Source organism: Plasmodium malariae (assembly GCF_900090045.1).
Source record: "Plasmodium malariae genome assembly, chromosome: 4".
Classification (NCBI taxonomy): Eukaryota; Apicomplexa; class Aconoidasida; order Haemosporida; family Plasmodiidae; genus Plasmodium; species Plasmodium malariae.
In genome coordinates this window covers 453,031-473,728 of record NC_041778.1, presented here as the reverse complement: position 1 = coordinate 473,728, position 20,698 = coordinate 453,031, and the positions used below count along the sequence as shown (strand labels likewise).

The 20,698-nt window shown below is 28.9% G+C and overlaps 4 protein-coding genes across 4 annotated transcripts; 2 read left to right on the top strand and 2 right to left on the bottom strand.

Annotated features, from left to right (window-relative positions):
• Window positions 1-1,710: 1,710 nt before the first annotated feature.
• Window positions 1,711-3,825, top strand: PmUG01_04018500 (conserved Plasmodium protein, unknown function; the record flags this gene model as incomplete). Its single annotated transcript, XM_029003181.1, has 1 exon — window positions 1,711-3,825. One exon carries the CDS (start codon window positions 1,711-1,713, stop codon window positions 3,823-3,825), a length of 2,115 nt encoding a protein of 704 aa, XP_028859640.1.
• A 1,622-nt stretch (window positions 3,826-5,447) lies between these two features.
• PmUG01_04018400 (conserved Plasmodium protein, unknown function) lies at window positions 5,448-8,858 on the bottom strand (the record flags this gene model as incomplete). The annotated part of the gene is made up of 1 exon (XM_029003180.1): window positions 5,448-8,858. The coding sequence occupies one exon, from the start codon at window positions 8,856-8,858 to the stop codon at window positions 5,448-5,450; it is 3,411 nt and encodes a 1,136-aa protein (XP_028859639.1).
• Window positions 8,859-10,602: 1,744 nt separating this feature from the next.
• On the top strand, window positions 10,603-12,566 carry CCT8 (T-complex protein 1 subunit theta, putative; the record flags this gene model as incomplete). The annotated part of the gene is made up of 2 exons (XM_029003179.1): window positions 10,603-10,605; window positions 10,941-12,566. 2 exons carry the CDS (start codon window positions 10,603-10,605, stop codon window positions 12,564-12,566), a joined length of 1,629 nt encoding a protein of 542 aa, XP_028859638.1.
• A 1,202-nt stretch (window positions 12,567-13,768) lies between these two features.
• SEC31 (protein transport protein SEC31, putative) lies at window positions 13,769-18,631 on the bottom strand (the record flags this gene model as incomplete). The annotated part of the gene is made up of 4 exons (XM_029003177.1): window positions 13,769-13,802; window positions 13,961-14,310; window positions 14,548-14,636; window positions 14,866-18,631. 4 exons carry the CDS (start codon window positions 18,629-18,631, stop codon window positions 13,769-13,771), a joined length of 4,239 nt encoding a protein of 1,412 aa, XP_028859637.1.
• Between the last annotated feature and the right edge of the window lie 2,067 nt (window positions 18,632-20,698).

Here is a 20,698-nt window from a genome sequence, read left to right as displayed (position 1 = left end):
CGTTAAGTCCACACACATAATATATATATATATATACATATATATTCGTATATGTAGCTAAAATGAAGGAGTGTGCATGTATTAGCAGCACATATTTTCACGCGTATCAGTAGAATTTTTTAACCGTAGGGAGTGTAATCATTGGTAGAAAATAAATATAATTAAGTTTGCAATTGTAAATTCGAAATAGATTTTCTTAATAGGTGATTTTATGACGCGTCGTTTTGAAGATTTTTTTTTTTTTTTTTAAATTTTAACATGAGCCTCACAGGCTTTTTAATGACATACTATTTATTGAAAAGGTAGTTTTTGAAAAAGATGTTCGCCTACGTGTATGTATATATACATACGTACACACGCAAATAAGCAAATACATAAATATGTATACATACCCATATGCACATATTTTTTTAATATATACATCTCCCTTCACGTCTTCCCTTTTAAATACACAGTTACACATATTTCGTTTTTTGCCAAGGTATTATTTAGCGTTTACACCTGTGTGTATACATAATTAATAACGAAAATATTAATTTATTCTCATAAAATATTTTAAATAATTTTTATATTTTTTTAATTTTATTTTTATACTGTGTTGTACTGTATTATATCATACCATATCATACTGTTTTATTTTATTTAATCATTTTATCATTTTATCATTTTATCATTTTATCATTTTATCATTTTATCATTTTATCATTTTATCATTTTATCATTTTACATTTTATCATTTTATCATTTTACCATTTTATCATTTTATCATTTTATCATTTTACCATTTTATCATTTTATCATTTTATCATTTTACCACTTTATCATTTTATTATTGTATTATTTTATTATTTTATTTTATTTTTTTTTATTTTTTTTTGAAAGTAATAATTAATATAATTGCGTAAAATAGTCACCCCAAGGATATTAACGTTTGACTAATTTTACTTTTTTAATCAAGCTAAAGGAGAAAATAGCTTTTACAAAAGAACAAATGTGAAAGAAGTATATTTGAAATATAATAATTTTGACCTGCATTTTGGTGCCTAATAATAACTGTGCTTAGTGTTGTTGGATGTGTGGACGTTGTAGATACAGTTGTTTAATAAGAACAAAAAAAAAAAAAAAAAAAAAAAAAAATTTTCTTTATATGTACAAGCTATTTTGTTCAATATACAATTTTTTTTTTTTTTTTTTTTTTTTCAAAGTTTTATTGAAGCCTCCACAAATACAGTATTAACTGCTTATGGAATACATAAATTGTTTTTAACTGTGAGTGTTATGTTTGTTGGTCTACTCACATTACATTCTTAAATTGTCTTTATTATTTTTGAGCGTAAAGTAAAATTATGAATTTTCTTTTTACAGTGTAGAAATGTGTGCACAAGGGAAAATACGAACATATATATATATATATATGTAGGTAGGTATGCACGTATTATGTATGTATAACCCATATACATATGTATATTTTTCATAATGCTTTCACTTCATAGAAGCAGATGTATATATATTTTTTTCCCCTGTCCTACTTTTTCATTTTTCACAAGTGGCTTATTTATATAATTTTTTTTTTTTTTTTTTTTTTTGTATGTGTCTTTTTTATCTGCATTTTTGTATAACTGCAATAAGTAACCTGTTGCTTCTTCCCCTTTTTATTGATTTTATATATTTTTTTTATTTTAATTTTTCATTTTTTGATATTTTTTTTAAATGGAAAATGCACAATTTAAATACGTATTAAGGGGCAGAATTCATAACATTTTTGAAAAACACAATTTTACGGGTTTTTTAAAGGACGAAGTACTGAATAGGGGTGACAATGAAAACAAAGATAAAGAAAATTTCAGTAGCTTTAAACATATTATTTCTGATAAGGATGATATAAATGAGGAAGAAGGAGGTCATTGGAAAGTTCATAAGAAAACAATTGATAATAATGAAAGACGTTATATTGGCAGTAGTGAAAGACCTCGCTTTGACAAATTTGGAGTGTACCGTGTTGCCGAGTGGGGAGGGGACAACCTCACTGAGGAGGAGAAATGCATTTTTCCAAAAAAAAGAAAGTATTTAATTGTCGAAAATTACACATCCGTCGTATATGAAAATTGTGAAGATAAAGTGAACATAATACTAGCAAATAAAAGTATACAAAAGGGAAGGATAGAAATTCAAATAAAAGGAAAGGAATGCTTTACTATACCTTGCACCATTAATAAAAACATTTTAAGCTGTTTTTTTCCTCAGCTTGAAAGAGGAATGTATCATCTTTTTTTTTTTTTTAACAAAGAAATGATGTACATTAAATTATTACGTCCTGGGTTTGAACTTACTGAAGATTCCAAATGTCTTCTCTTCCATGTTATAGAAATAAATGACTACAGTTATTGCTTAGATAGTAAGAAGAGAACAAATACGAAATACAATATAAGTATAAAAAATAATGTGTACACGAATAAAGAGCTACTAAAGTTGTATGACAAAATTTTTAAGGAATATAATGTAGCAGCTACTAAAGAAAAGAGGGGAGACACAAAAATAGCAATAGGGAATAACTATAAGCTTAAAAATAACAATGACGACAATTTTTATAATTTTCTTAAATGTTACAAAGACGAATTTATTGATCATTCCTTTAGAGCAAAAAAAAATAAAATTGATACAAATAACATGAATTTTATAACTCAGTTAAATATCGAGAAAGGAATTCCTCAGAGCAGAATACCTATTTTATATAAAAAATTATTGTATGATAATTGTATATATGAAAATAAAATGATTATTATGCATTTTCATTCCAAAATTTTTGAATTTGACCCTTTTAATGTTTTATCGACACATATTTTTACAACAGATGAACTAAAAGACGGCTATACAATTTTTGCATTTAACATAATACCCATAATTCAGGGAGAAAATAAAAAAAGGAAGGTGAAGCAGAAAAAGATGAAGGAGATGAAGATGATGGAGAACTATTCTTCTCATAAAATGGATACTACAAAACATGTGGATAAAAATATCTCATTTATAAACATGCACAGTACAGGTAAAAAAAAAGGTTACTTCAGCACCTTATTGATGTTTAATTCTGATGAAACAAACTGTGCAGACGTAAGACTGTGGAAGTATATAAACGCTATCAAATGTGTAAAAAATAGCACATCCAATAACTTTTACATAAAAAAAAATTATTATGAAAATAACTATGAAAATAACTATGAAAATAGTTACGAAAAGAACATTCAGTGTCCTATACCTAATGAATTAATCAATAATAAAAATGTTTTCAAAAAATATGCTGAAGGGCTCAAAATTTCTGAAGAGGTCAGCATTTTTTTCGAAAATTGGAATGATGAAATATTGCCTGTTAAGAAATTTGTTAATCTACCAGAGTATGATATACCTTATATAAAAATGAACGATTTATCAAATTTCATTAGAAATACGAAGGAAGATATTTTGTTACTCGACAACAATTTTTATGAGAATAGTAAAGGTGGAAAAAATGAGCGCGAAAAAAATATCACTACATCAGGAAAAGAGCTATATAATCTGCAAGTTTTAAAAAAATTTACAGCTAGCGAAAAAAGCGAACACAAAAAAGAGGGCGATAAAAATTGTGCAAATTTTCAAAATGAACAACAAAACAGCCACAATGGGGAACAGTTAGTAAGAGGTAAATCCCTCGAATGTCTGCTCAACAATTTTTTTTCTTTTGTATTTATCGTTGAAGGAAGAATATATCATAGCGTAATTCCTATAAACAAATTGCTCTTGCTGTTTATAGTGAACTACTGGATGCACTTCGTCCGTACAAGCAATGAATGAATAAAAAGAAAAAGAAGAAAAAGAAAAACAAGTATAAAAATGCATGTAAAAAAATATAAAAATGTATGTAAAAAAATATAAAAATGTATGTAAAAAAATATAAAAATGTATGTAAAAAAATATAAAAATGTATGTAAAAAATATAAAAATGTATGTAAAAAATATAAAAATGTATGTAAAAAAATATAAAAATGTGTGTAAAAAAATATAAAAATGTATGTAAAAAAATATAAAAATGTGTGTAAAAAAATATAAAAAAAAATGTATAAAAAATTATGTAAAAAAAATGGAAAAGATGGTTAATTTTTATTAATTACCTACTCTTATATTTTGTTTAAATATTAGCTTCATTTGAACTATATTATTTCCGGAGACACAATTTTTGCTGCGCTAATATTTATTCATTTTCACCTGAGAGTTCATGCTGGACCATTTTGATTTACGATGAACTATATGGGCGCGCTGTGTGTACGAAAGTACTACCCCCCCCATATATGTATAAATATATACATACAAACATGCATATGTATATATACATATATGTTTGTGCGTGAATGCAGGTATAGGTATAAGGTCGCTTCTCCCTTTTTTTTCACTTCAAATGGTCGTTGCTTTACGAGCAATCTCCCTCCGTTGTACCACAGGAATAATGTGTAAAAGAATTGTACAAAATGGATTTATTTTAACGTCTATGCTACATAGAATCGAACAAACAGCTATTTATTGTAAAAATTACAAAGCATACACATATATACATACATATATATATATAATGCATACATGCACAACGAACGAATTGCGCATAAGATATAGTTGCAAGCACTTACATTTCCTTCTAAATATATTTTGCATTTCTCATGTGAAACTTTGGTGATAAGTGATGTGGCAAAAAGATAACAGTACAAAAAAAAATTTTTATATTTAGTAAAAACTGTAAGAGCAACGAGTTGGCTTACAGAATATGGCTAATGCATTAAATTTATAATATGTTTATGTCTATATGTACATATTATTTGCACGTACGAGTTATTTATATGTACATAGGTGTTATATGTACATAGGTGTTATATGTACATAGGTGTTATATGTACATAGGTGTTATATGTACATAGGTGTTATATGTACAAGGTGTTATATGTACAAAGGTGTTATATGTACAAAGGTGTTATATGTACAAAGTTTATATGTACAAAGGTGTTATATGTACAAAGGTGTTATATGTACATAGGTATTATATGTACATAGGTGTTATATGTACATACGAGTTATATGTACACACGTGTTATTTGCACAAAAGGCATAAATTATGCAAAAAAATGCGCGAAATGAGGTATATAATTTGAAAAAAGCTACTTTATGACTTTTCTTAATAAAAATGATAAAAAAGGTATAACGCGTACAAAGGCTTTTTTTTACCGATTTATTATCGTAAAAAGCAATTTATACACAATAAAACTTCAAATCAGTATTAAAACAAAAAAAAAAAAAAAAAATAAATAAAATAAGGCACCTTCGTTATGTGCACGTTTTGTCGTTAAAAAAGAGTTTTATGTATGCTTTTATAATTTCCTTTTTTCCTTTTTTCCTTTTTTCCTTTTTCCCCCTTTCCAACAGAATTTATATTAGTAGAAATTGTTCTGAAAAAAAAGCACAGACAACTCATTTAATTCTTCTTCGTCAATATTATTTTCAAATTTTAAATAATCCTCTGCTTTCTTAATATTTTTTAATTCACATGCAGGAATTAATTCTGCCTTATGTTTTATAATTGCACTTGCAATAACACATATGATTGATTTATATATTATTTTTTTGAAAGGAAATAAAGGTTTATGAAATAAAAAAGTTCTACAGATATTTAAAATAATGGACGAAATGGAATTAATATATATGGGCATATACTGAGAAATATTATATAAAAATTCATTTTTTCTTGCTCTTTCAACTTCATTTAAAGATTTTGGAATAATAAGTTCACTCTTCTGAAAGAAGTGAACAGTATACTTGGAAATGTTACTTGTAAATATATCCCATAAAACTATATACAAAGACATATCTTCGTAAGCACTACCTGTACTTGTGCTGTATACGTATTTGTTATTGCATTTTTGCGGTCCCTTTGTGTCCTCCCCGAATTTTGCGTCATCCCGCAATTCATCATCTCGTATTTCGTCTGTACACAATTTTCCATCATCCACCTTGTTAGCACATTTACCACTTTTTTTCTGGTCTATATATAAGCCTCCAAAAAGCGATGGGAAATTGGTCTTAAACTTTTCAATATATTCCTCTCTAATTTTTTTCTTTTTTTCCATTAACAAGTTCTGTAGTTGTATCTGCTCCTCGTCCTCGTTATCAATACTCATTTTCTGCTCCTCCTCGTCAATGTCAGAACTCATTTTCTGCTCCTCCTCGTCCTCGTTATCAATACTCATTTTCTGCTCCCCCTTGTCATTGTTGCTCCTCATTTCGGTATTGTTCACCCCTGCTTCACATATGCCTGTGACTACTTCATCATAGTCTCTTTTGTTTTCATTAAAGTAGGAACATTTATTCCCATTTGTTTGCAACTTTTCATCATTCGTTTTTTCATCATTCGTTTTTGCATCATTCGTTTTTTCATCATTCGTTTTTTCATCATTCGTTTTTGCATCATTCGTTTTTTCATCATTCGTTTTTTCATCATTCGTTTTTTCATCATTCGTTTTTTCATCATTCGTTTTTTCATCATTCGTTTTCTCATCATTCGTTTTCTCCTCAATCATTAATTCCTCATTCGCACTTCCATCCTGATAAGTATCTTTGCAATTTTCACTACGTGTGTGTAAATTATTGCTTACTGATATTTTATTTTCATTTAACGTATTTAATAAAATAATTTTTTTTTCCTTTTTTTCTTTATCGTGTTTTAAATTAATTTCGTTCATTTTTTGAGAAGCAATTTTTATAAAGTCTTCTTTTCCATAATTAAATCCTATAATTTTTGATTCATCTAATTTTGTTTGTTGTAATATATTATCAAATGAATATTTTTTATTAACATACGTGCCATTTCTGACTTGTTCACAAATTGTATTCATTTCATCATCCGTAATATTTTCATTTTTTTTTTTTTCTCTTTCATCAGTTTTTGAAATTTTGATAAACGCCTCTTCATCTCCATCAGTTTTCTCCTCATTGCAAATTTTTTCATTCATGTTATCACTGTCATTTTTACTTATTATCACATCATCAATTTTGTTATTTAGTCCTTCATTGATATTTTCATTTATTTCTTGGTTCTCTTTTTTATTAACAGTACATGTGGAATTGTTACTGTCATGTTTGTTACTATTTACCGCTTTCTCATTTTTGGAAGGCAATAATAATTTGCTAAATTTTTTTGGAAGCTCTTTATTATTCCATTTCCGATCCGTTTCATTTACTTTTGTTGATTTGAACAAATTTCTATCCACTTCTTCTATTAATTTATTGCACATATTTTCGTTAAATTTGAAAAATGTTTGAGTTAAAATATTAGAATTTTCTTCAAATTCGAGATATTTACAATTTTTTAATTTTCCCCCTAGCTTTATCATTACGTTCTCCTCTTTTGCATCTTTCCCCAAGCATGTTCTACCAATGGTGTATTCATTTACTCGTTCATCTTTATGGTATTTAAAAAGTTTTATATCCTCGTTGAAGCTCACATTTTTGCTTTTCCTTACTTTCTTTTCGTTGCATGTTTTGCTGTTACTGTTATTCCGACTCAATGGGGGCTCTACTATAATTTCGTTCATCTTAGGTACATTCACGCCTATGTTAGTGGCGAGGTCTCCTTCTAGGTCTTCCACTTCACTTGCCGCTTCCAGTGCCGCTTCACTTTCGATGCGCTTCCCCGTTCCGTTGGATGCTCCCGCTGCACTTGTGATCTGTTCCTTTCCTTGATGTGCACCCCTTTCAATATGCCCATTCACCACGACAGTACTGTTCCCCTTTACATTTGCAATATCGTCATTTTGCTTTTCAACAATTTCGATATATACGCTATCTGGATTAGTTAGCATGTTCAAGTGAGTATGATCATTGTGTTGGTTTGAGGTATTCCCTTTTTTTTCATTTTGTCCTAAATTTTGGTGAACAGGTTGTTGTTCATTTCCTCTTTTTTCATTTATATTTAACTGTTTCCCATAATCTTGTATATATATTTTATTATTGACAATTTTTAAATTATCAATATTATTAAATAAATATGTTATATCATGAAATTTAAAAAAAGGAAAAAAGGTTAAGAACATAATATGTATCAATTGACATTTTTTTTTTAAGTTTATACTTTCTGTAGAATTTCTGCTATTATGAATTATCTGTTTTAAAAGATATAAATTAAAATTCATACATTTTGTTGAACAAAATAAATCATAATATTCTCTCAAGTATATATTTTTATTTTTTATATCTATTTTGTATTTGCTTTTATTTAAATTATTTAGAAAAATATTATCACATGCATAAAAGCCGCACTTGTTGTAACTTCTCCTGTTAATACATACATCAACTAGGTTACTTCTTGAAAAATAAAGAACAATCAAATTGTTTAGAAATATGAGAAGATTCTTTATAAAAATATCTGTGTCTGTTTTTATTATTATTACATCGTTTTCATCATTATTTGTATTATTAGTATTCTTATCGCTAAGTATTTCCTCATCAGTTGAGTTGATTCCATCTTTATTATTTTGCACATTATAATCACTACCATATGTGTTAGCACTTTCGCCTCTACTGTCATCCTTCTTTTTTGTTCTTCTATTATTCTTATCACTCCCATATCTCTTCCCCACTTCCTCTGACTCGACACTATGTATAGTATTTATGTATGAACATATTTCATTTATATTAAAAAAATCATCAAAACTAATGGTGCCTTTCTTTTTACTTGGTATATTTATATAGATGAGCAGTGTTTCTAGCTTCCTATGGTATATTCTGGCCAGGCTGCTTATCTTTCTTTCCCGTTCAAACAACAATTTTACGTCTTTCCCGGCACTCATCTTTTGGGACTTGGAAAAAAGGAGTGATACATGAGCAGAATGGACAATAAGAAGAGCGCCAAGCGGGTATGAAAAAAAAAAAAAAAAAAAAAAAAATGAAGCCACAAAAAGGAGGATATAGGATGATAAAGGGGTGCTACGCGGGCTAATGCAATGCCTGTCACATGGGTTGCTACAAAAAATGCACAAAATCTGTAGATGATAAAAACATATCAAACTATTTTACACCTGTAGCCCTTCTACAATATTCATTAAAAAAAAAAAATAAAATAAAGAACTACTCGCAAAAATATTCATAATTTTTTATATACAGGCAATATTATCCCCACTTATTTCTATACATGCACAAATGATTGTGAACATACAGGAAATATTTAATAATGAGAAGAACAAACAAAAAGAAACATGAAACAAAGAAAAAAAAAAAAAAAAGTAAATTGGAGTGAAGTTAACTAAAGTTAATTGAAGAGATGAAGAATAAACGAAGAAAAGGTTGCCTTTGTAGAAGAAAAATATTGTAAAAATATATTTTTTCCTTTATCGTTATACTCAAGATTACAAAAATAACAGCAAAAAAAAAAAAAATATATAATAACAAACAAACAAACGAATATCCTTCATTTTTGTTTTCATTTAGTTACTCCCCCTATGGATCAACGATTATTCCGACGTATTCAAACGCAGGACTAATTTAAAACAAAAAAAAAAAAAAAAAAAGGGGAGCATATCCTTAAAATATATGAAGCATATACATATATATAAACATATATATATAAACAAAAACATATAAACATATATATATAAACATATATATATAAACATAAACATATATATATATAAACATAAACATATATATATATATATATATATAAATGTAAACGCATATGCTAATGCAAATGTAGCATAATATTTTAAGCCCGTGATACAGTGTTGCCCAGTTGAGGCCTATTGTAGATTGTATACTCGTCCGCTAAAAGTAAAAGGGGCGTGAAAAAAAAAAAAACATAAAAAAATAATAAAATAAAAAAACAAAAAGAGGATAAAATAAAAAAGCAAAATAAAATAAAACACTTACAATTTTACAGATACATAAAAATACGTCAAATATACGTGAATCGAATATCTGTGGAGCAAAAAATGCAAGAAATGAAAAAATTAAAAAATTTCGAACGACAAAATAACACATACAAGGGAAAAATTTGAGCATAGGGAAGTATACACCATTTATTTTGATTTATATTTATATTTTTATTTTGCTTTTATTTATATTTTTATTTTGTTTTTATTTATATTTTTATTTTGCTTTTATTTATATTTTTATTTTGTTTTTATTTTTACTTATATTTTGTTTTTATTTTTACTTATATTTTGTTTTTATTTTTACTTTTATTTTGCGCAAAAGCTTGTTCGCATATTTTATGAACAAGGGAAAGAAAGAGAAAAAATTTATTTTAAGCATTTTTTTTTCAAATAAGCACTTCCTACATATCAGTAACATTGGACGGTTAAGAAAAAAAAAGAAAAAGAAAAAAAAGGAGGGCTTAATATAAAACATAAAACGGGGTAAATAGTAAGGCTACTAAGACTTCCCTTCTTAACCTATTAACCACAAAGGCGGCACGGATAGGAGGATCCACGTATACTCCAAGCAGATATATATATATATATATATATATATATATATACATACATATCCTCGTGTATATTCACACGTACATTCTCTTCCACACGCAGACGGCCGAACATGGTGAGTAAAATGATAAAGAAAAATAGCACGTGTAATCATGTTTTGCACGATAAAGATTATACATATATTGTGCGTGTGCAGTCTTTATGTCCATCTGTGTGAAGCGAAGCAGTATTTATCTAAATGCTTATTACGGATTCGAAAAAGCTTCCCCTAAAAAAGGGTCCATAAGTTCGTTGACCAAGCGGAGTTATATTCCGTCCGTCTGGTCATATGTATATGTCCATGTTCATGTGTGTGTGTGTGTGTGACAAGCTTATGTGTTTATGCCCTTATTTGCGTGCATATGAGACCCAGATGCGTTCATTTTTTTTTTTTTTTTTCCCTGCCCTCAGTTTGCCAACAAGGTAGGGCTGAACGCCATCCTAAAGGACGGCTACAGGATAGTAAAGAATAACGAGGAAGCTATATTAAAAAACATAGAGGCATGCAAAGAGATCTGTGCAATTCTTCAAACATCACTGGGACCAAAATGCATGAACAAGTTAATAATAAATCATATCAATAAGAAAATCGTGTCAAGTGACTGCATAACGATCTTAAAAGATTTAGACATTAATCATCCTGTTGTTAACATTTTAAAGAAATTATCAGAAACAATGAATTATGAGTATGGGGATTTTACCAATTATGTATTTACAATAACAACTGAGATGTTAGATAAGGCTAGTTTTTTAATCGAACAAGGATTTAACATAAATGATATATTAAGAGGTTTTTTGTTAGGATATAATGAAATAGAAAGGGTTTTTCCTGAATTGATTGCATGGGAATTAGAAAATGTTTATGATGAAAATGAAATAAAGAAAGTGATAAGGTCAGTTATGATAACAAAAAATCTATCAAACAATTATGATATCATAATTGATTTAGTAGCTAAATGTGTTAGTACCTTAATGCCAGAAAAAATCGAGAATTTCGATGTAGATAATATTAGAGTGTCAAAGTTAAATGGGGGAAACTTAGTAGATTCTCATTTCTTGATGGGTATGGTGTTAGCTAAAGAAACAAATGGAATAGTAAAAAAAAAGGAAAACGCTAATGTGATAATATTGAATTGCGGATTAGAAGCAGCAACAACAGAAACTAAAGGAACTGTATTATTACATAATGCACAAGAACTTTTAAATTTTACAAAAGGGGAAGAAGAACAAATGAAAAAAATAATTGAGAGTATAAAAGAACAAGGTGTAGATGTTATTATTGTTAATGGTGCTATTTCTGATATAGCTCAACACTTCTGTGATGCTAATGATATTATGACTTTGAAAATTACATCAAAATATGAAACTCTGCGATTATCTAAATTATTGAATATATCGTCTTTAGTTAAGTTAGCTGTACCAAAACCTGAAGAAATTGGTACAGCATCATCTATATATGTATCTGAAATAGCATCTAAAAAGGTTACTGTCGTTAATTCTAAAAATAAGAAAGTAGGTACAATTATTTTAAGAGGGGCTACACATAATCTTCTAGATGAAGTAGAAAGATGTGTACATGATGGTATCAATTCTGTTAAAAATGCTATCAAAAGCAATTCGTTTCTATATGGTGGTGGTTGTGTTGAAATTCAGCTTTGTGAGAGATTAAAAAAATATGCTCGTGAGTTAAAGGGTGTAGATAATTATAGTGTAAAAATTTTTGCAGAATCGTTTCATGTTATTCCAAGGATATTAGCTACCAACTGTGGGTATAACTTCACCGATGTTATAAACGAACTTACAAATGAACATAATAAAGGGAATACGGAAGCTTGCGTAAATGTTAACAAATACACACACATCACTTCTGCTAAGGATAATCATATATATGATAATTATAAATGCAAAAAGTATGCTATCGATTTAGCTATTGATGCTGTTCAAACTATTCTTAAAATAGATCAGATCATTTTGGCTAAACCCTCCGGAGGACCCAAACCGAGGGACAAGAACCCGGACTATGACGACGCGTTCTAAAGCGAGAAGGGAGGATGGGATACCACTCCATCCGTTAGTAAGCAGTGTGTTCATACATACATATAGACGCTCTCACATGCACATGTAACTGTGCCTTATGACAAAGGGAAAAAAAAAAAAAAAAAAAAAAGAGATAACTTTATCTAGAGGAAAATAATCCGAATGATGCGCCTTTGTTTTATTATTATTTTTTTTTAATTTGAAGAGATGTTTCGTGCCTCGGGAAAAAGTTCAGTTTTGTGCATGCATCCCCACAAAAAAGGTTAAAAGTTGGATAGCGGTGTATAGCGTGTTTGGTATGTTTAGCCGTGTTTAGTGGTGTATCGATGTACATTACTGCACTTCACAATGTACTGCGATGTTGCTCGATTAGAAGAGCTCTTCCTCCTATCTCCAATCTCCATATAGTGAGGCACCTGCGCACCATGCACTTCGAGCCCACAAATTGGTGTGTCCTGTGGGGTGTAGCGCGTTCTGGTGTTGCATAGGTGTTTCCATATGGCATACGAAAATTTATCTGCATATTTATCCATCTGTTTATTTATTTATTTATGTATCTATCTATTTATCCATTTATTTATATATATACTTATCCATTTTATTTATCGATTTATTTTATTTTATTGTTTCAAATATAAACGCCGAGTGTAAGGACTTGCTTCATCATGGTGCATCACAATTCATCAGTTCTTGTCATATGACTAACTATACATACCATACGTCTTTTTTACTTCATCGCACTGATCCATTCGCCGTTTTTCCACCATTCATTTTTACGTTAACGTTAAAAAGAAGTGCTAAAAAGATTAGATGTGCGGAGGGGGGACGTGGAGGATATGTTACATCTACCTCTTTGTGCAAGCGGAATATGCATAATAAACCTACATAACAACCTTTTTTGCATATTTTAAAAATTTTTTCCAAGTGTTGATACAGAATTGAATGAAATAAAAAAAATTAACAAAAGGAATGTAAATTAATACGATAATACGTCATTCTACGAACGAAAAATTAAAAAATTTTTTTTTTTTTTTTTTTTTTTGGGAATTGATTCGCTTTATTTTTGTTTTAATTCTTTTTGTTATGTTAAATATCTTTTTAAAAAGATAACGAAAAAATTGAAAAAAAAAAAAAAAAAAAAAAAAAAAAAAAAATATAATTAAAAATGTTATGTAACTTTCGGTTGGATGATCTCCCCCTAATCACTTTGGGATGATGCACTTCAATCCCATAATCCTGAAAAAAAAAAAAAAAAAAAAGGAAACACTAATAAATGAAATTATAAAAAATATAACAATAAAGTAATAAAACAAACAAGTGGTAAAACAACTGTACAGTGTAAATTTCCCCTCAGCTTGCCGCCAATTAGTTTCAGGGTTGCTTTTGAGTTTTACCATGCTTTATTGCTGCCATCCCATAGATTGCGACTGAGGTCCACTATTATCCTGTTAGTTGTTTTAAAATCATTAGCATTTAAACAATTAACTAAATTTATTATGTTTTCATTTATCTGTTCGTTAAAAGCCCCGTTGTCCAACTTTTCAAAAAGATCATGCACCTTCACCGAAACGTCTTCTGCCTTCTTTTTAATAGACTCTTGGGCGGTGTACGCATTTAACAAGGTACTAATAGTTTTCTTGATATTTTCAATATTTCCTCTACTCATTAATACTCCATTTTGTTCTTTTGTGGCTGTCTGTATTTTTTTGTTTTCATTTGCCGTTGACTGGGTTGTTGACCCGAGCTTAATGTAGCGCGAGAAGGGAATAACAGTGGAAAGAGGAAGAAAAAAAAAGAAAAAATGTACATATTTAACTTGGATTAACAGCCTGTTTGAGCAGTAACATATACATATGCATGCATATACACAAACATATATATATATACATATATATATATACATATATATATATATATATATATATATATATGTATATATGCACATGTGTGCAATGTGCGGATATGCTTTTTAATTTCTTACTTGCTGAGTGGTCGTGGGTATAGGCCATGGGACAGGCATTCCCGGGGTCACCGTCAGGGCTCCCGCAATTGGAGAGGTCGTGTTGGCGCCTTAAAAGGGGGGCAAACGAAAAGACGCAAACAAATGTAAACACACGTAAACACACGTAAACACATGTAAGCACATGTAAGCACATGTATACATATGTAAACACATGTAAGCACATGTATACATATGTATACATATGTAAACACATGCAAACTCATACATGCACAAACACATGCATAAGTACACACACGTACATACACCCAATGCGGCACGCTACTCCTCAATTTTTACCAGACGCGGGGGGGTTCACGGACTGAGGGCTGAACCCAACGCTGCTGATACCATCCTGGAATGATCCCGGAAAATTTTTTGTCTGTAAATTACTCATAGATGGCATGGAAGGAGCATTTACAACTCCATACATAGATTGATCTATGCACTCCTCCCTTTTCACAAACTGATCCGGGGGATGTATCATATTATTTGTTTGCATTAAATTTGCACTTGAAGGGACTGTTGTGCCTCTATTTAATGGATTGGATGTTGCAATATTCTGATTACTTGAAAAGTTCGATCTGTTGTTTATATGATTTGTGTTCATAGGTGGTGTTACATGTGAAGTAACATTCGGAGGAGATATAACATTGGCATTTGGTACTGCTTTATTATTTATATTTGCATACGACTGTGTTGTAAACATAGGTGTAAGCTGTTGTTGCTTGTCTTGTTCAGATTTCATAATATTTTGAGTAGTATTCAAATTTGAAAAATTTGGTACTGATCCATAGGATGGTGAGAAAGCACCAACTGGAGCTGTAAGAGAAGGAATACTAGCAGTGGACATATATGATGGAGGCATAGTACCTATCAGAGTTTTTGCAGTATTGGGGTTTGATGGAGGAAAATTTTTATTTGTTGTCGCTGAAAAGGAGGATGATATATTAATAGATGAACCACTTACAACGGGTGCGTTAAACTTGTTAGGTGGTATCATCTGACCATAACCCAAATGAGTGGAGGGAGGAGGAGGCGGTACATGTTTCTGCTGCAGATGTGGTTGAAGTGATTGAAGCGGTTGGTGGGGATGCTTCTGCTGCTTCTGCATTGACATTGGGGAAGACATAGCTGGGCCCCCCAGGTTTTTACTAGAACCCAAATTTGATTGATTGGAGGATATTACGTTGCTACCCATTAATATGCCCGTTGATTTGTAGGGTTGTCCCTGATGGTACTGCTGTTGCGTTTGGTGCATTATTCCAGACGGTTTTACATGAACAACTTGAAAAGGGCATATAGGAGGTTTTACCTGTTGTGATAGTATATGGGTAGCACTATTAAAAATTCTATCTCGTAGTATAAGACTATCCATAGAATGATCATCCTGTATTAAACAAAGAAAAGTCATTGCTGCTTTTACTCTTCCAGAATTTGCTAACAATTCAGCATATTGATTAATTTTCTGATTCATTATAGGATTATACTGATCATACTTTATAACCATTTTTAATACAGTCATTTTTTCTACAAGATCTTGTAATACATTCAACAAAGAGGTTTTTGTTGATGGCATATTATTCCATATCTCCACTGTTTCAGAAAAATTGCATGCACATAAATAACAAATAGATGCTGCTCTGATATCAAATTTTTCGTTTTGTAATCTTTTAGCTAACGTTTCACATAATGCATTAAAATTTGAATTATTAATCGCATAGGTACATAGAATAGATAAGGCTTCTCCCCATGATGATAAATCTATTTTTTTAACTAGATGATCTAATTTATCATCTAAAATGTAATTAATATTTCTTAAAAAATTATCATTCTGTTTGTTAATATATATTGTTTTTGTTTTATACCATAACTGTTCTCCACCAAATGAAGATAATAATAAAGCATCTGCCATCCTGTTCTTGTGCAAACATAATTCTACAGCTGTTTCAATATTTCCTACCAATACACATTCTTTTATTATAGATTCTATTCCAGAACTCCAGTTATTAACATTGCTCATATTACTATTTATACTTGCTCTTTTTTCATTTGAAAATTCATCATTCATCTCTTTAACCTTAGTTTCATCACTATCTTCATCATCTACTCTTTCCTTATCTCTTACCTTTTCGGAATTATTTCTATTTTCTATACCCATTGTCGTTTCTTTTAATTTTTCATTTTCTGTCTTCTCCCCCAGTTCCCTAAAAAATTTTTCGGGATCTACATCAAAAGATTCATTATTAAAATTTTGCTGGTTGTCACCTAAAGGTGAGGACGAAAGAGTCGGGTCATTATTGTTCATACCGATCATGTCCATGCCGTTCATGTTCATGCTTCCTATCATCGCATTTCTGCTATCATTATTATCTGCTCCCAAATTACTAGTTGACGCCATATTATTATTTGCCAAATTGTCATTATTTTTTTCCTCCACCAGTGTTTTAAAAATAAAACCTGGTTGCTTTCCTATACTTTCTTTAATTTTCTGAAGAATTTCATTCATATCATATCCCAACTGCTTAACAATGTCGGATCTTTGTGATGTACATAACAACTGCAATACTTTCCACGTTAACTTTTCATGGTCATCTTCACTCTTGGCAATTTTGCATGCACAGAATTCATTGTAATTACCACTAGTAATATACTTTTCAAATTTATCTGCCTCTTCTATTAGCTCCATTTCTGTAGGATATATATGACATTTAATTACATATTTATTTTCCAGCAGGTTGTTTTTCCCCTTACTGTTTATTGCTGTCCCATCGTTATCTTCATTACTATTTGGAATATTTTTATTTACATAGCTTTGTGCAGATAGATTTGAAGAACTTGAATGATCAGGTAACACGGCTGACATAACATCAATACTATTATTATCAAAGCAGCAGATTTTTCCCCCAAAGCCAAAACAAATACCTGCGTCTTTTTTATAAAAATTTGGGATATACTTACTTGTCATTTTATTTCCATTATTTATGGAATTAATTTGTATTGTATCCATATTCGTAACTGATGCAAACATATCTGGAATAAATGGGGACCACTTGGAGTAAATATTATTAGCTGAATTGTTAACTTCATTAAATATATCAAAATTATTATTATTCAAATACCAACATTTAGTTATGTCCTTACCTGAGGATAACAATAAATTTGTATCAATGCTACTAAAACATATGTTATTAATTCCTTTTGAATGTCCTATTATTTCTTTAATTGGATAATTAGAATTTCTTAAATCCCAAAGTTGTAAACATGGATTTTTATCATCATCATATGACACTAAAATTTGAGTAGGCTGATTAGCTAGCCAACATAATGAAGATGTTTTTGTTCTATTATGTGGATCTCTAAAACTAACTGCAGACTTTTTTATTTTTAAATCCCATATAATTGTATTTCCATTATTTGATGAAGTAGCCAAAATATGAGATACTTTTTTATTCCAGTTCAGGCAAGTTATTTTCTGTAAATTATTTTTATCTAAATATGGATCGTACGAAGTAGGAGAATAAATATTTTCAATATCAGTAATGAATAATTGTCCATCATTACCACCTGTTGCTATTAAATGATTCTTATGCCTATTAAATTCTAAACAATTTACTGAATTTTCATGTACATTTACTTTACTTAATATAAAATTTTCATAATTTTTATTATTTCCTTCAAACAAATTTTGAGCGTTTAACAGTACTATATCACCATTTGTCAACCCACCTACTATTATCCCTTTACTTAATTCATCCTCATTCTCTGTTTCCACAAAATTGCTACTATTTATCCATTCGAAGCATGTTATATATTCATTGCCGTTTGAGTTTTTCCCACCTTCACTCTCTCTATTTAACGCCTCCTCGAAATTTAATTTACTTACAATCTCCAAATTTCGAATATCATTGTTCAGGTTTATGTCTAGTAAATATATATAATTGTTCAAATTATTGTTATTCGAGTATAGCAAATTATGCGAATTAAAGCATATCAAATAGTTTTTATGCTCCTCAAAGGGGCACCAGTCGAAGTTTCCGCTTATGTTTATGCTCTTCAAAGCCATTTTTCGCTACTACGTTTCATAAAAAAATGCAGTAAAATGCAGTAAAATGAAGTAAAATGCAGTAAAATGCAGTAAAATGCAGTAAAATGAAGTAAAATGCAGTAAAATGCAGTAAAAAGCAGTAAAATGCAGTAAAATGCAGTAAAAAGCAGTAAAATGCAGTAAAATGCAGTAAAAAGCAGTAAAATGCAGTAAAAAGCAGTAAAATGAAGTAAAATGTAGTAAAATGCAATAAAATAGAATAAAATGCAGAAAAATGACAATAAAATTAATATTAATATATGGATAAAAATACAGATTAAAATTAAAAAGGTAAAACATGAACGTGTCATATACAAATGAGACTATGCCATGAAAAAATGCGTGCGAAGTTGTACAAAAAATTATGAACACGTCATATAAATGCGAATGTATCATGAAAAATTGCTTGAGAAGTAGCACAAAAAAATATGAACATGTCATACAAATGGGCGAGATAATGAATACAAAATATGAACGCGTCATAAAAAGGGGAAAGACGTGCCACATGCTAAATGTGCTTAATGTTAATGCATAAAAAACAAATTGTTCATCATATAAGGTACGTGTACATGCACATGTACATTGCTTAGTAAGTATGCATATTAATATGTATACTGAAAAATATAATGTATGTATATTGGTATGTACACATACAAATATGTATATATATGCATACATACATATGTGGTGTATAAATATGCAATATGGGAATATTCAAAATCTCATTGATGTTTATAGAAAAAAAGCTGTAACTAATCTATGATTCGTAATGTACGCATGTATTCTTTTTTATGTGCATACCAAAAAAAAGAAAATTATATTCATAATAATGTAAATAATATATATAATAAGGAATAAACTATTCATCCAAGATATAGCCTATTCGGCTTTATAATATCGTACATATAAAATAATTCATTAAAAAAGGTTATATAATGGGAAGAAACATAATTCAATATAAACATATACATATTACTATTATTATACTCAGGACTATTATTTCTGATTTATCCTTGTATACCCTCTCACAATTGAACAGAGAAATATATATATAAATATATATATAATGGAAAAAAAAGAAAAAAAAAAAAATATATATATATATACATATATATATATAAATAGGAAAAAAAAAAAAAAAAAAATATATATATATACATATATATATATAAATAGGAAAAAAGAAAAAAAAAAAAATATATATATATATACATATATATATATAAATAGGAAAAAAGAAAAAATAATAAAACAGAAAAAAAATTGTCATCAATGAATAGGTAAAATTCGTAAAGTAAATTTGTAAATTAAAATGTAAATATAAAAATATGTAGTACGACACAAATGCAATAAATAAATGCGTACATAAATTAGGCAAATACTTAAGCAAAATAAATAAATAAATGAATATACATATTTATGTACGTATGCGTACGTGTTTAATTTGTTACAAATGGAAATGTTGGTAAAATAAAAAAAAAATCAATATAAAATCAGTAAAATATTAACGAGAAATAACGAGAAATAACGAGAAATAACGAGAAATAAAGAGAAATAAAGAAAAATAACGAGAAATAACGAGAAATAAAGAGAAATAACGAAAAATAACGAGAAATAACGAGAAATAAAGAGAAATAACGAGAAATAACGAGAAATAACGAGAAATAAAGAGAAATAACGAGAAATAACGAGAAATAACGAGAAATGAGAAATAACAAGAAATAACGAAAAATCAACGAAAAATTAGTAAACAAAAAAAATCGACAAAAAATCAACAATGTACGAACTAAAAGGACATCGTGGTATATGCCCTTGTTGAAGTCTTTGTTAAACGGTAGAGAAATAAAAATTTATGTACAATATTGTATATTATTAAATCATTTTTTCTCCTGAACAGTATAGTGTGTACAGATATTTGATATGCTCCATTTTTACCCCTTTTGGTTATATGATCCTAGCGTTTTGTTTATTTTTTTGTACATAATTGTATGTATATATAAATATGTATTTATTTTTATGTATATATAAAAACAGCAAAAAAAAAGT